The following is a 15,419-nucleotide window of genomic DNA, read 5'->3' as shown; positions in this document are numbered from 1 at the left end:
CGATATTTCAGTTGATTTGTAATGAATCCAGAATGTATGACATTTTTGTTTTTGTAATTGCATTACAGAAAATCACAATATTCTAATTTTCTGAGACAGTTTCTTTCAGTTCTACATTGTGTTCAATAAAAAAAAATTACAAAAAACATGACGTGAGCGCTTTTATTTTGAAAAGCCTAACCGGAAGTAGCGTGTCCATCCTCCCGGAAGCAGCTAACTGAACTAGCAGCCGCAGCCGCAGCTCCGCTGGCCTGCAGGATCTACACTCTCCCGGTGATCCAGCTGGGGCTGGTGTTCGGTGTCCAGAGGTGGATGTTAGTCTGAACCAGGTCGGGGAATCACGGACCACGTGGTCGTAAAGACCGTTACCAGCCCCGCGGAGCCGCTAGCGGCTTCACCTGCTCTGCCTTCACCAGCTCACCTGGAGTCATGCACCTGAGGTACCCGCTCCCCCCCAACCCATACAACACCTAACATGAACATGTGTGTGACTGTACTGGGGAGCTGGAGCCAGCTGGAGCCAGGGCCACGTCCTGGTTCTAGTCAGCTCAGTTAGACTGTCCCAGTTCCGCTTCCCCCGGGCTCAGTTTCACTGTGAGTGTTGGAGTTATGGGACGCTGGCCAGCCTTTCCAGCCTTATATGTTGTTGTTCATGAGCAGAAATGTGTCATAACACCGCTGGAGCGACACCATTTAGTATCAGGTCTGATGTAAACAACCGAACTGTCACTGTCACTGTCTGTTAGCAGCTGGGACGGCTAAAGTACCGGTCACGTGACCTGTTCAGAAACCTCAGGTCACGTGACCTGCGTGTTCATGTTCAGAAATCTCCACTTTAACGTTCATATACCTGCAAGTTATCGTTCCTAAACCTGCAAGTTATCGTTCCTAAACCTGCAAGTTATCGTTCCTAAACCTGCAAGTTATCGTTCCTAAACCTGAAAGTTATCGTTCCTAAACCTGAAAGTTATCGTTCCTAAACATGAAAGTTATCGTTCCTAAACATGAAAGTTATCGTTCCTAAACCTGCAAGTTATCGTTCCTAAACCTGCAAGTTATCGTTCCTAAACATGAAAGTTATCGTTCATAAACATGAAAGTTATCGTTCCTAAACATGAAAGTTATCGTTCATAAACATGAAAGTTATCGTTCATAAACATGAGGTTTTCGTTCCTAAACCTGAAAGTTTTCGTTCCTAAACATGAAAGTTATCGTTCCTAAACATGAAAGTTATCGTTCCTAAACCTGAAAGTTATCGTTCCTAAACCTGAAAGTTATCGTTCCTAAACCTGAAAGTTATCGTTCCTAAACATGAAAGTTTTCGTTCCTAAACATGAAAGTTATCGTTCCTAAACATGAAAGTTATCGTTCCTAAACATGAAAGTTATCGTTCCTAAACCTGAAAGTTATCGTTCCTAAACCTGAAAGTTATCGTTCCTAAACCTGAAAGTTATCGTTCCTAAACATGAAAGTTATCGTTCCTAAACCTGAAAGTTATCGTTCCTAAACCTGAAAGTTATCGTTCATAAACATGAAAGTTATCGTTCATAAACATGAAAGTTATCGTTCCTAAACATGAAAGTTTTCGTTCCTAAACCTGAAAGTTATCGTTCCTAAACCTGAAAGTTATCGTTCATAAATATGAAAGTTAACGTTCATAACCCTGCAGGTTGACATTCATAAGATCATGCTCCCATCTTTGACCTTTTTTGTGTCGAGACTCTAACCACCAATTCCCAGCAACAAATTAGATTTCTAATTTTGAATATTGAAAACTCAGCTGAACTCCCAAACTCCTGCTAACTATGATCATTGTAATGAAACGAAGCATTTTAGTTTCTCTTCTTGCCCCCGGGTCCATGTAATGGATGTTTCTCCCTGCTCCTCCTAGGCGGTCCTGCTGAACATGGTGATGGCTGGCTCCCAGTGGGAGCTCCCCCCAGAGCTGTGCTGCCGGCCCATGGCCTTCGTGGCCCTGACGGGCCTGGACGTGGTGTTTAACGCCGTTCACCGGGCCATCTGGGACGCCTTCTGTGCCAACCGCCGCGCCGACAGAGTCCCCATCTCTTTCAAAGTGCTTCCAGGAGACCACGAGTACCCCAAATGTCGCACCAAGGTGAGGAGTGACCCCTCTTCTGTCAGACAGCTGCTCCACCTGGAGCAGAGGGGAGGATTTCTGAACGTAGAAAACATCCATTTTCCTATTCTAAATCGATTCTCATATTAATTCCTAAAAATCGATTCATATGTTTAAAGATTTTTTTTTTATTTAATTATTTACTTTTTCTCATCATTACAATACAACTTTTGGTATTTTTTTGTTTATGCCCAAAAAAGGAATGTTTTGTTGGACACGAGCATAACTAGTGCTTTTGCCTTTAAATATGTTTAAAGGTATGAAAACATTAAAGTTTTCAGTTATAATACATACATTGTCTATATTTTTTAGCTTGACGTACCGTCTTGGAGTTACATTTGCATAAAAAGCTAAAAACCAAATTGTCAAATGGGGAAAAAAATGAAACCAATTTCATCCGTCTCTGTTTCCTCCCTGGATCTGTTTGGTAATTCTGCCCCACGATGTTTCTGAAAGCAGTTCTATCAGCATTCTGGGAGCTGATTGGTCCTTACAGCATCATTAGCTGCAATACTTGCTGTTGAATCTCAATATAATACTATTATTAATATGTTGCAGTAGGGCTGCACGATTCTGGACAAAATGAGAATCACGATTTTTTTTGCTTAGAATTGAGATCACGATTCTCTCACGATTTTTTTCCAATATAAAATTTATTGCACTTATTACTTTAACTTTGCAACAGCTGAACAAAAATATAATAACAATAAACATCTCTTGTCTTCTTTACACAAACCTTTGAATAATTTAAACAATAATAACAATTTAACAATATTTGTTCCTCCCTGAGTTGAACACCCTTTCAGAAAGGGGACTTGTAACAGATCCTGTAGTTCTGAGGCAACAAATTATTCCTCTGGCTGCTTTTTGCTGTAACAGCTGACATTGAACATAAAAACAATAAACATCTCTCTTGTCTTTAAATAATTTTAACAATAACAATTTTAACAATATTTATGTGCAATATGTGTCAGGTGATGAGAAAGGTAGATGTTTCTCCAAATGTAATCCACAATCATTAACAAAATATAACAAACATGACAACATGATAGTTGACCATGACAGGACTACAACAACCTAGAACATAGGCCTAGTCCTTTTTTTATGCAGCCATCTTTATTAAAAAAAATTTTTTTTTAAATCGTCGTCATTTGGAAATGAGATCGCGTTCAAGCATGAATCGAGATCGCGATTTTTTAACGATTAATCGTGCAGCCCTATGCTGCAGAACTACAGTCATATAATTCATGCAACAGCTGAAAAAACAGTTTTAATAACACTAACCCAAATCAATATCGGAATTGAATCGAATCAAAGCGTGATAATCGATTCTGAATCTTAAGAATCGGAATCAAATTGATTCTTGACATTTGAATGGATCCCCAGCCTTACTGGACTCCCTTTGTTGAGTTGTTTGTGTACATAAAGAATTCCTGTCCCACGCTTGTTTGAACAGACTAAAAGAAAGCGTGTTTGTTGAGTGTTTCTGAGGTTACCCCTGTGTGTTTAGCGAACATCCTACGAGTGGTACATCCCTAAAGGCATCCTGAAAACAGGCTGGATGAACAAACACCTGAACCTGGTTCCTGCGCTGGTGGTTCTGTTCTACGAGCTGGACTGGGACGACCCGCAGTGGAAGGAGAAACAGTCTGAATGTGCCACTAAAGTGGAGATTGTCAGGTACGTGACCACCGCCGTGAACAAACCATCATTTGATCCAAACTACAAAGATGCACGCAGATGGATTCCTGCTGGAGAAGAGCAACAGTGTTTACATGCACAGCCATATTCAGATCATCAGCTTTGTTCTATACTATCTACCTCTGCGACATTGCATGGAGGAAGGGGACAGTGCCTCTGGAGTGGCAAACCGGGTTGGTGGTCCCTCTTTTTAAAAAGGGGGATCGGGATATATATATATATATATATATATATATATATATATATATATATACACATATAAATCGTATAAAAAATCCATGTCCCTTTAGGGGCTCCGTACCTCTTGGCCTCCACCTTCAAATCACTCCACTTCTTTTTTTTTTTTTTTTTTTTTTTTTTCTGCACCATCTGTCCGTGGCATTCGCAGCGTTTAGCGCAGCAACGACGTGCTGCCACTTACTCGCTTTATTTTATACTATTTATATACTTTTTCTACTTTTACTGTGACCACCAAATAATGTAGTTTTCCTGTCCTCTACCTCATCCACAACATCTCCATCTCAGTCCCTGTGAAATTTAGTGGCACGGTTGCTCGACACATCATTCATCCTGACGCAGCAGAAACAGACTGCAGGTGGCGCTGCACATGCTCAGCAGGCTCATTTATATGGAAATACAGTCATAAAGTAGTTTGCATTGCTCATTTATGGTATAAAGTGGGCGTGTAGAGGGCGGGGTATGAGGCGAATTCACCTCCGCAACCTTCCAGGTGGACTGTGATTTATAAAGAGAACATTGCGTGCAGATGTGCGTGCACACGGTTTTATAAATCCAGATTTTTTTGTGCGCACGCCATTTTCGGCTTTTGAGCGCATATGCACTTTTAGTATGAATCCTACGCACTCTTTTATAAATGAGGCCCCTGCTCCTTTTAGCCCTGTCCACCTCAGTACAAGGACAAAATCCTGGTTGCTTTTTCTGTCCATTAGTCTGAGTGTTGTTGTCTCACCTTTAGGACCAGTCTTCAGGGGAGGAACACCAAGGTGGCTGTGGTTCTGATCCAGAAGAAAACCCCTCTACCTCCAGGTGAGTGCTGCTGCCGGACCGGTGCGTCAGACGTCCATGTTTCCTGATGGGAGGGAGCTGTAAGCTCTGGTCCTTGTGTGCAGGAGAGGACCTGGTTGCATCAGAGAGAGCGTCAGCTCTGTGCAGCGCGTGTGATCTGTCCGGCAAGAGCCTCTTCGTCCTGCCCCACACCGACCACTTAGTGGGCTACATCATCAGGTAGGTCGACTCTGACGCTGGAGCTGCTGCACTTCTAGGAGAGGATTCTGGGAACGTTGTCTGAATGTTTCCGGTCCTGCCGATGTGTCTGTACAGGTTGGAGAACGCCTTCTACGAACACGCTCAGACCTACTACTACACGGAGATCCGCCGCGTGAAATCACACAAAGAGTTTCTCAACAAGACCACGCACCAGGTACGCACAGGTGGAGCAGTGTGACTGAAACACATCCATACGCCACTAGACGGGCAACAAAGGGCTGGTTTTCACCTACTAAGCCAAACACTAATTTTCTGAAGCATACAGTAGAATATCACGGAAGAGTGTCAGGGCCAGGCAGGAGAAAAAATATTTGAGAGGGGAAGAAAAAAGTCGAAATTTCGAGAAAAAAAGTTGAAATGTCGATGTAGCAAGGGCTTGACCTGCTGCCTTCAGGAAGACGCTACAGAGTCATCAGGTCCAAAACCAACAGACTCAAAAACATTTTTTTCCCCAAAGTCATAATCGCCCTGAACAATATGTGAATCATCCTCGTTACTGTCTCTCTAAACTGTGCAATACTTCTCCCGGACTCTGTGCAATATTCTACAATATTCTACACATGTGTATATACTGTCATCTGTAAAAAAAAAAAAAAAACGATTCAAATGCACCTTAACATTTTTTATATTTTTTATATTTTTTATATTACTTATATTTCTTGTATTTCTTATTGTTTGCACTACTGCTATTTATCTTGCACTGGAGAGGTGATGCTACCTCTAATCTCACAGTACCCAGGTACATTGATAATAAAGTATTCTGATTCTGATTGTGCTACGGGGGTCACCCGACAGGACAGAGGACACAGGGTTTCGTGCAGGAAACGTTTATTTACACCCAAGACACACGTGCCAGACTTCCTCCCAGCAGAGACCCTTTGCTGGTGTGCTGCCGCTTCTTATGTAGCCACGCAGGGTGGAGAGGTTGATTGGGCACAGGTGTGCCCAATCAGCTGAGTGGCTGCTCCTCCACTCTGCCACAGTCGACATTAATGTTGAAATACAATTTCAAGAATAAAGTCGAAAGTTCGTGTATAATGTCGGAATTTCGAGAATAAAGTTGAAATACATTTCAAATTTTTTCTTGAAATTGTACTTCAACGGGCCGCTCGGTGGCGCAGTGGGTTAAGCGGCGGCTCATATACTGAGGCTACAGTCCTCCTCCTGCAGCGGTCGCGGGTTCGAATCCAGCCTGCGCACCTTTGCTGCGTGTCTTCCCCGTTCTCTCTCTACCCCTTTCCAGTCTGCATCTCAATAAAGGGCCACTAGAGCCCAAAAAAATCTTTAAAAAAAAAAAAAGAAATTGTACTTCAACATTAATCTCGACATTTCGACTTTTTTCTCGACATTTCGACTTTTGTGTGCATAATGCATAAGCATAAGTGCATAATGAAAAAAAAATCTTCCTCCTCTAAAATATTATTTTTATTTTTGTCCTGCCTGGCCATGATACTCTTCCGTAAGAATATAGATCAATGATTTTATTTATTTATTTTTTATTTGATTTGAAGATTTTATTTCGAACATGCAAAAAGAGTACAAAAAAGTAAAAAAAAAAAGAGTTTAAAAAAACTTACTTATAAAACACCCATACCTACTTTACTAACTATTCAATATAGTGGTATAATACTCAATTATATGTATATATAAATATAGTAAAAATCAAACAAATCAAGGCAAACAAAAGAAACGCCCAGCATTTAGTTGTATAACTATGTATGTATGTATGTAATAATAGAAGTAATTATAATATATAGTATCACATTATCATTACTTTACTATAATACTACAATATAGAGAACAATAAACAGCAATGGTATAACAATACTTTAATAACTATACAAGAGTAGATATGGTATATATACTGGTTCATATATTTACCTCCAATCATATACATAAAAATTACTATAAATCTATATATCAACATCTACATATAACTATACATAAATATATATTGATAGAGGTATAGATACACAAATACTGTATGTATAATACAACTCAATATATCCATATACATACCTACATATAACATATCTATATCCATACTATACATCTATATATTAATAAATGTGCATATCTACATGTTTATTCACATCTGTATTTTGGATAGAATGTTTCTTTGTATCTTTTTATTAAATTGTGAATTCTTTACCACTATATGACTAAATTAACACAGAAATCAATATTCAGAAAGCAAATAAAGAAACACCTTGGAATATCATATGTACAGTATAGGATACCAAACACTATTTCCTTTTCTTTCTCTATGTCTAGTTTTTAACTGTATGTTTTAAATGTATTGTTTTTAATGTGGACCCCAGTAAGACTAGCTGTGTTTAAGGGCATCGCTAATGTGGATCCTCACAAATAAAGAAATGTTCAGGGGTCATTTTGACAGCCTCTTCTGTTTTCTCTCCAGCTGCTGTTCGTCAGACACCAGTTTAAAATCGCTTTCTTCAGCGAGCTGAAGCAGGACACGCAGAACGCTCTCAAGTAAGTCTGAGGAGCTGGATGGTCTGAACTATTTTACTTGCTACCCATTTTCTACGCTTTCAGTGTGAATCCAGCATAACGTGGTCCATTATCACAACCATTGGTGATATCTCTGAAAACGGATGGACAATCGTCCAACTCCTGACCTCGTATTACTGTGTTCCTCCTGCTGCTTCTGTCTGTGTCAGAACTGGAGCGTTGTAGTGTTGAGAGGAGCTGCAGGAAGTTTCCCGCCCGTCTCAGTCTCTGTTTTCTGCTGTTTTGGCTGCAGGTACTACAGAACTGCATACAGCCTCGTGCACGAGCTCAGAGCCCACGAGACCAACATGTTGGAGATCAAAACCATGGCTGGATTTATCAACTACAAGGTAATTACTGCTCCTGTTCATCCACAGGTGCTGCATCCTGCCAGAACAGATCGGCTGGTGAAACCTCATTGATCACCTGATGGTCTGAATCCTGTTCGACTAAATGAGCTGGGTTTGTGAAGATCTGCCCTGTAAGGCCTTGTTTCCCCTGTGTGTGTCCTCCCCAGATCTGCCGCCTGTGTTTCCAGCACAACACTCCCCTGGACGCCATCGCTCAGTTCAGGAAACACATCGACCTGTGCAAGAAGAAGATCGGCAGCGCTGAGCTGGCCTTCGAGCACTCGTCCTGGATGTCCAAACAGTGAGACACACACAGTAAACCTGCACATGTACAACTCTCGTATTCAATTCAATTCAATTCAATTCAATTTTATTTATATAGCGTCTAATACAACAGAGTTGTCTCTAGACGCTTTACAGAGACCCATACCCAGAACATGACCCCCGAGCAGATATTACATAAACAATGGCAGGTAAAAAACTCCCCTAGTGGGAGAAAAACCTTAAGCCAAACAGTGGCAAGGAAAAACTCCCCTTTAGGAGGGAAGAAACCTTGAGCAGGACCAGGCTCATCAGGGGGGACCCTCCTGCCGAGGGCCAGACTGGTGGGTCAGGGACGGCAACAGCACAGCAGGCAGGTGGAAGCAGCAACGGGATGACCGGGGGTGGGGACCGCAGGCCAGCACACAGCTCCCGAAGCTCCGGCCCAATCAGCAAGTCCCAGGTTGGGGTGCAGGGTCAGGAAAAGACTTGTGCTCCGTAATGCAAGCTACAAGCCACCCACGGCCACCTGCAGGACAAAAGAGAGAAAAGGGAGGAGAAGGGGGAGGCAGCAACGGGATGACCAGGGGTGGGGACCGCAGGCCAGCACACAGCTCCCGAAGCTCCGGCCCAATCAGCAAGTCCCAGGTTGGGGTGCAGGGTCAGGGAAAGACTTGTGCTCCGTAATGCAAGCTACAAGCCACCCACGACCACCTGCAGGTTCCGGTGTCCGGCAAAGGATGCTGCAACATGGACAAAAGAGAGAAAAGGGAGGAGAAGGGGGGGCCAGCACAAGAAACTACAGGAGCGACTCTGACACACTAAAGTTTACACTACCTAGAGATTTACCAACACCAGCTAGAGGTTTACTAAACACTAACTATAGGCTTTACTAAACAGAAATGTTTTAAGTTTAGTTTTAAAGGTGGAGGTGGTGTCAGCCTCCTTAACCCAGATTGGAAGTTGGTTCCATAGTAATGGTGCCTGATAGCAGAACGCCCGCCCTCCAAATCTACATTTAGATACTCTAGGAACTACGAGTAAACCTGCACTCTGAGAACGGAGAGCTCTGACAGGAACATAAGGCACTATCAGGTCTTGCAAATAATGCGGAGCTAAGCCGTTTTGGGCTTTATACGCAAGTAATAAAATTTTAAATTGGATTCTGAATTTTACGGGTAACCAATGGAGCGACGCTAACACTGGAGAGACGTGGTCTCTCCTGCTAATTCCTGTCAGTACTCGTGCTGCTGCATTTTGGATCAGCTGGAGCCTATTCAGCAAATTACTTGGACATCCTGCTAACAACACATTACAGTAATCTAGTCTAGAAGATACAAACGCATGAACTAGTTTTTCTGCATCACTCTGTGAGAGGATTTTCCTAATCTTTGCAATATTACGGAGATGGAAAAAGGCTATTTTACAAACCTGATTGACATATGGTTTAAACGACAAATCCTGATCGAAAATAACACCAAGATTTCTCACAGTTGCACTGGAAGCCATCGCAACACCATCTAATCCCTTCCTAAGATGCTCTGGACCAAGAATGATAACCTCTGTTTTATCTGAATTTAGAAGCAGGAAATTTCTGGACATCCAGTCCTTGATGTCCCTAAGACATGCCTGAAGTTTAACTAACGGTTCTGTTTCATCCGGCTTCATAGACAAATAGAGCTGCGTATCATCAGCATAACAATGAAAGTGTATGCCGTGATTCTGGATTATACTTCCCAACGGCTGCATGTATAAACTGAACAAGATTGGCCCTAGCACTGAACCCTGCGGAACACCATAACAGACCCTTGACTGTTCTGAAGAAACCTCATGTACATGAACAAACTGGAACCTGTCAGATAGATATGATTTAAACCAACATAGAGCTGTCCCTTTAATCCCAACAACATGCTCTAACCTGTGCAGTAAAATGCCATGATCTATAGTGTCAAAAGCAGCACTGAGGTCCAGTAGAACCAGTATGGACACTAATCCCTTATCTGAGGCCATAAGGAGGTCATTCGTGACTCGAACAAGTGCTGTCTCTGTGCTATGATGCATTCTGAACCCTGACTGAAAGACTTCAAACAGATCATTTCTATACAAATAGTCACATAACTGGCTTGAAACTGCCTTTTCCAGAATTTTAGACACAAATGGAAGGTTGGAAATTGGTCTATAATTAGCTAAGGTGTCTGGGTCAAGAGAAGGTTTTTTAAGTAAAGGTTTAATTACTGCGACTTTGAAAACCTGTGGTACATATCCTAAACTTAGGGATAGGTTAATTTGGTCCAGTATTGTCGTACCAATAAGAGAAAAAACATGTTTGAATAGACGAGTCGGGATGGGGTCTAACATACATGTGGTTGACTTAGCTCTATTAACGAGTGAAGTCAGCTCAGGGAGGTCTATAGGATCAAAACAGTCTAGAGACAAGTCAGAGCCTAGGGAAGTCGCTAAAGCTGAAGAAACACCTACAACCGGCTGGTTGATTTCTTCTCTAATTCTCGCGATTTTACTGTTGAAGAAGCCCATAAAGTCCTCACTACTGAGAGCTGCAGGAATGCACGGCTCAACAGAGTTGTGACTCTTTGTCAGCCTGGCTACAGTGCTGAACAGAAAACGTGGGTTACTTTTGTTATCCTCTATCAGCGTTGAATAATAAGCTGTTCTGGCTTTGCGAATGGCTTTTTTATATACTATTAGAATATCTTTCCATTCACGATGAGAGTCTACAGACCTACAAGAGTACCACTTCCTTTCCATTTTACGCACGTTTTGTTTCAACATGCGGATATCTGAATTATACCAGGGAGTTAAGCTCCTGTGGCTAGAAACCCTCCTTTTCAAAGGAGCAACTTCATCTAAAGCTGAATGCAACAAATCAGCAGTGTTACTAGCAAGGAAATCAACATCTGCAGAGGTAGAACCCAGGTCACTGGCCTCGACTACATGTATGCTTCACAACACTGATGTTCTCACAGAGAAGCAGGTCTGAGGATCTGCAGGTGACAGAATACACGCCTGCAGCTCCCTCTCAACATGAAGCTGCTCATTCCAGTGATGCTGCACTTATTGTATTGTAACTAGAGATGCACCCATCAGGATGTTCAGGGCCGATCCCCAATCTCCAAAACCAGTATCTGCTGATCACCGATCACGGCGTGAAATCCATAAATTCTTTAATAGTGTTGTCTCATGTACAACACTGACATTGTATTATTAAGTATCAAATTAGGAGATGAGAAAGTATCATGAATTGACTGTTTTATTTCAGGCTTAGGCAATGAGCAATATTTCACCCTCTAGAGACTCTTAGAGATGACTTAGGGTGCTTTCACAGCTTTCAAGCAGTTGTTCCGGAACAGGGAGCGTTTCCCCCTAAAGATCGGATCGTTTGGTACATGTGAACACAGCAATCGTGCTCTGAAACGGCACAAAACAAGCGAGCCGAGATCTCCTAGGAGAGGTGGTCTCTGCCCGATTCCATTCCAGACTTAAAACGGTTCATTTTTTAAATTTGTAGTGAGAACATAATCCACACAGCAACCGATACAACTCCATAAACCGACACAAAAACAAACATCAAAAAAAAAAATCAACAAAGAAAACTTGTGACATTTTTTAAATGTGAATTAAATGAGATGATGAATTTCTTTTAAAACTCTCTAGAGAAACAGCTTTTGATAATGTGAGATTTGGAGTTCCATATCTGTACCACGATATCTGAGGGAAAACTGACCGTGTTTAGTTTTATAAAAAGGAAGATGAAGATGATTGACCTGTCTAGTATTATATGAATGTATTTGAGAATTATATTTGAAACGATAGTTGTAAAGAAAAAGGCAAAAACATATGTTTGTATAAAAACACACATATCTGATGAATATTTATGTCATATTGATCAAGATCCAACTCCATCAGTCCCCCCAAACATCCCTCAGATCCTTTAGTTCCCTCCCACCGGCCGGTGCCAGAGAGCGTGCTCTGCGTTTGAGAAGCTGCTGCTCACTCACTCACACACGTAGACCCCAGACCTCCACTCTCTGTCCTTGTTTCCCACCAGGTTCCAGTCGTTTGGGGAGCTGTTTGACGAGGCCATCAAGTTGGGTCTGACGGCCATCCAGACCCAGAACCCTGGGTTCTACTACCAGCAAGCTGCCTGCTACAGCCAGGAGAGGAAGACGCTGGCGCAGCAGCTCTGCCAGGTGATTTCAGCTGGGGGATCACTTCCTGTTTGCACAGGGAAACATTCAACATAATACCACAGTGAATCGCGTCATCGCTGCTGATCTGAAGTTAATTTTATAGAAAAAGTAAAAAGCCAAAGATTTCAACTTGCAGCGAATGCAGCGTGACCTCAGGTGGTTGTTATGGACAGAACTGGACAGAACCAGTGACCTGGGTGTGATGGACCTGCAGAATTAAGAACCGTAAAGTGATGTGGTTGCAGTGGGGAACCTTCAGGGCCTTCTACGCCTTCAGAGAAGGCCTAAAAAAAATAAGAAATAATAATAATGATGATAATAAAGTATAGAGGGTCTGCATTGATGTCAGTTCCCCACTGGTCCACTCCCCCTTACTCACACTGAGTGGCAAAACATCAGCAAAAACAGCTGTAACTAGTGGAGAAGACGAGATAACAGCCGATTATCAGCTTAAATTAAAGGCAGTTGGACTTGACAGTGACCCGTACAGTTACCCCAAGAACCAGTGGTCCATGGACATTAATATTTGGTACAGTTACCAAGAACCAGTGGTCCATGGACATTAATATTTGGTACAGTTACCAAGAACCAGTGGTCCATGGACATTAATATTTGGTACAGTTACCAAGAACCAGTGGTCCATGGACATTAATATTTGGTACAGTTACCCCAAGAACCAGTGGTCCATGGACATTAATATTTGGTACAGTTACCAAGAACCAGTGGTCCATGGACATTAATATTTGGTACAGTTACCCCAAGAACCAGTGGTCCATGGACATTAATATTTGGTACAGTTACCAAGAACCAGTGGTCCATGGACATTAATATTTGGTACAGTTACCCCAAGAACCAGTGGTCCATGAACATTAATATTTGGTACAGTTACCAAGAACCAGTGGTCCATGGACATTAATATTTGGTACAGTTACCAAGAACCAGTGGTCCATGGACATTAATATTTGGTACAGTTACCCCAAGAACCAATGGTCCATGGACATTAATATTTGGTACAGTTACCCCAAGAACCAGTGGTCCATGGACATTAATATTTGGTACAGTTACCAAGAACCAGTGGTCCATGGACATTAATATTTGGTACAGTTACCAAGAACCAGTGGTCCATGGACATCAATATTTGACCACGAATCCAGTTTCCTGATATTTATATGTACTTAATTTCTACACCGGGGAAATACACGAAGAAAGCTTGAAGGCGCTTAAAAAATCTGCCAGTGGAACAAGATTTATCTTCTCATTACAAGCAAAAAAATCTTGTTCCACGGGCAGATTTTTCTACTTATTTCAAGTGAAAATCAACTTGAAACAGGTGAAAATTGTTGTTTTTTCCAGTGATGAGTCTTGTTTTAAGTGTAATGAGATTTTTTTTTACTAAAAATGAGACATTTTAACTAGAAATAAGACAAATATTCCTGGTAAGATTTTGAGTTTTTGCAGTGTAGTGCTCACGGTTCGCCACTGTGTGGTTGTAATATCGCACAGACGACACCAGGTTCTTCATGATATTCAGCAGCAGAACTCATGTTGACGTCCACTTCATGCTCAACGTTTCCTGTCAAAGTCAAAATACTTAGTTAATCCCCAGAGAGGAATGACTTCATTGATTGATTGATCGTTACCAAGCACAGTTAATGATGTAATTGGATGTGTTGTTTATTTCAGGCTGCCAGTTATCCCTCCCCCGACCCGCTGGATCCCCAGAGCGGAGGACTGGACTTCTACGGCCAGAGACCCTGGAGACAAGGACATCAGAGTACGCACTCTCACACTCCTGTTTCTGAACCACCAGTGCTGTCATTCATGGTCCAACCACTAACCACAAATGTACTCATGGCAGCGACACTCACCAGCCTCTTTATTAGGGTTATTACCTCGCTAGTACCGGGTTGGACCCCCTTTATACAATACAATAGCAGGCCTTTTATTGTCATTTACACATATTGGAATAAGCTTCCACCTCATTTAACCATGATAAACAAGAAAGCTAGATTCAAAAATAAATGAAGAAAAGCAGAACTTAGCAAGGAAGTCCGTTTTAGTTAGTTGGTTCATTCTGAAATTCTGGAATGTAATATTTTTTGTTGTTTGGTTCTGGCTGGTTTCAACAATTTAAAGGTTGAATTCCATCACATCTCAGATCATTTTTGTTTAGATTTAGTTATGTTTTAATTGGTAAGGATTGTATTTTATTGTTTTATGTGTGCAATGTTGGACCCCAGGAAGAATCGTCTTCACTGCAGTGAGGACTAATGGAGATCCGGAATAAATAAATACATTTACACCTCTACAGTGAGCTATACATACATAGAATGAAACTGGAGCATCTCACTCTTCAGTGCAACACGTAATATGTGAGTGATTGTGTACATTTGAATAGAAAAAGTATAAATAATAAATACTAAATATGCAAAAGATGAGAGTGATGGGTATGTAGAACACATAGAATAGCAGGAGGTATTGTTATTGTTATTGGAGGGGGGTTGAGGTGGGACTGTAATTATGGCATGTTAGGGTTTAGGGTAGTAACTGTTCCTGAATCTATTTGTCCTGGTCCTGGTGCACCTGTAGCTCCTCCGTGAGGGCAACAGGTCGAACAGTTCCCAGCCAGGGGGGGAACTGTCCTCGGTGATATCCTTGGCTCTGCTGAGCACTAGGGGTGTAATGGTACATGTATTTGTATTGAACCGTTCGGTATAGCGAACGAGTTTCCACACGGACATATTAAGTAGAGGACCGCACGTTGTGGAGCAGAGCGCTGCTGCAGCTGCACATAGGCAGTTGCGCTCACACCGAGAAAGTATTAAGATTAAAGAAAAAAGCACTAACTAATGAAGAACTAAAGAGCTAAGCACATAATTGTGACAAGTCCAGTGTTTCCCCTACCATTGTTTAGGCCTGGCGGGGCCGCCAACGAGACAGGCCTAAAAAAAAAAAAATCAATGA

General features: G+C 41.8%; 1 protein-coding gene across 1 annotated transcript in view; it reads left to right on the top strand.

The window, feature by feature from the left end:
• The first annotated feature begins 200 nt into the window (after nt 1-200).
• Nucleotides 201-15,419, top strand: part of LOC133447305 (trafficking protein particle complex subunit 11-like) — a 33,372-nt gene continuing 18,153 nt past the window's right edge. Inside the window, exons 1-11 of the mRNA XM_061725946.1 lie at nt 201-440; nt 1,892-2,116; nt 3,648-3,817; nt 4,815-4,885; nt 4,969-5,083; nt 5,180-5,279; nt 7,545-7,618; nt 7,890-7,986; nt 8,154-8,287; nt 12,314-12,455; nt 14,139-14,229. Of these exons, the coding sequence (XP_061581930.1) occupies nt 1,907-2,116; nt 3,648-3,817; nt 4,815-4,885; nt 4,969-5,083; nt 5,180-5,279; nt 7,545-7,618; nt 7,890-7,986; nt 8,154-8,287; nt 12,314-12,455; nt 14,139-14,229 (1,204 nt within the window). The 5' untranslated portion in view covers nt 201-440; nt 1,892-1,906. The remainder of the gene's footprint in view (nt 441-1,891; nt 2,117-3,647; nt 3,818-4,814; nt 4,886-4,968; nt 5,084-5,179; nt 5,280-7,544; nt 7,619-7,889; nt 7,987-8,153; nt 8,288-12,313; nt 12,456-14,138; nt 14,230-15,419) is intronic.

The sequence above is a fragment of the Cololabis saira genome, chromosome 7, assembly GCF_033807715.1.
Source record: "Cololabis saira isolate AMF1-May2022 chromosome 7, fColSai1.1, whole genome shotgun sequence".
In the NCBI taxonomy this organism is placed as follows: domain Eukaryota; kingdom Metazoa; phylum Chordata; class Actinopteri; order Beloniformes; family Belonidae; genus Cololabis; species Cololabis saira.
This window is presented reverse-complemented; position numbering and strand designations above follow the sequence as displayed.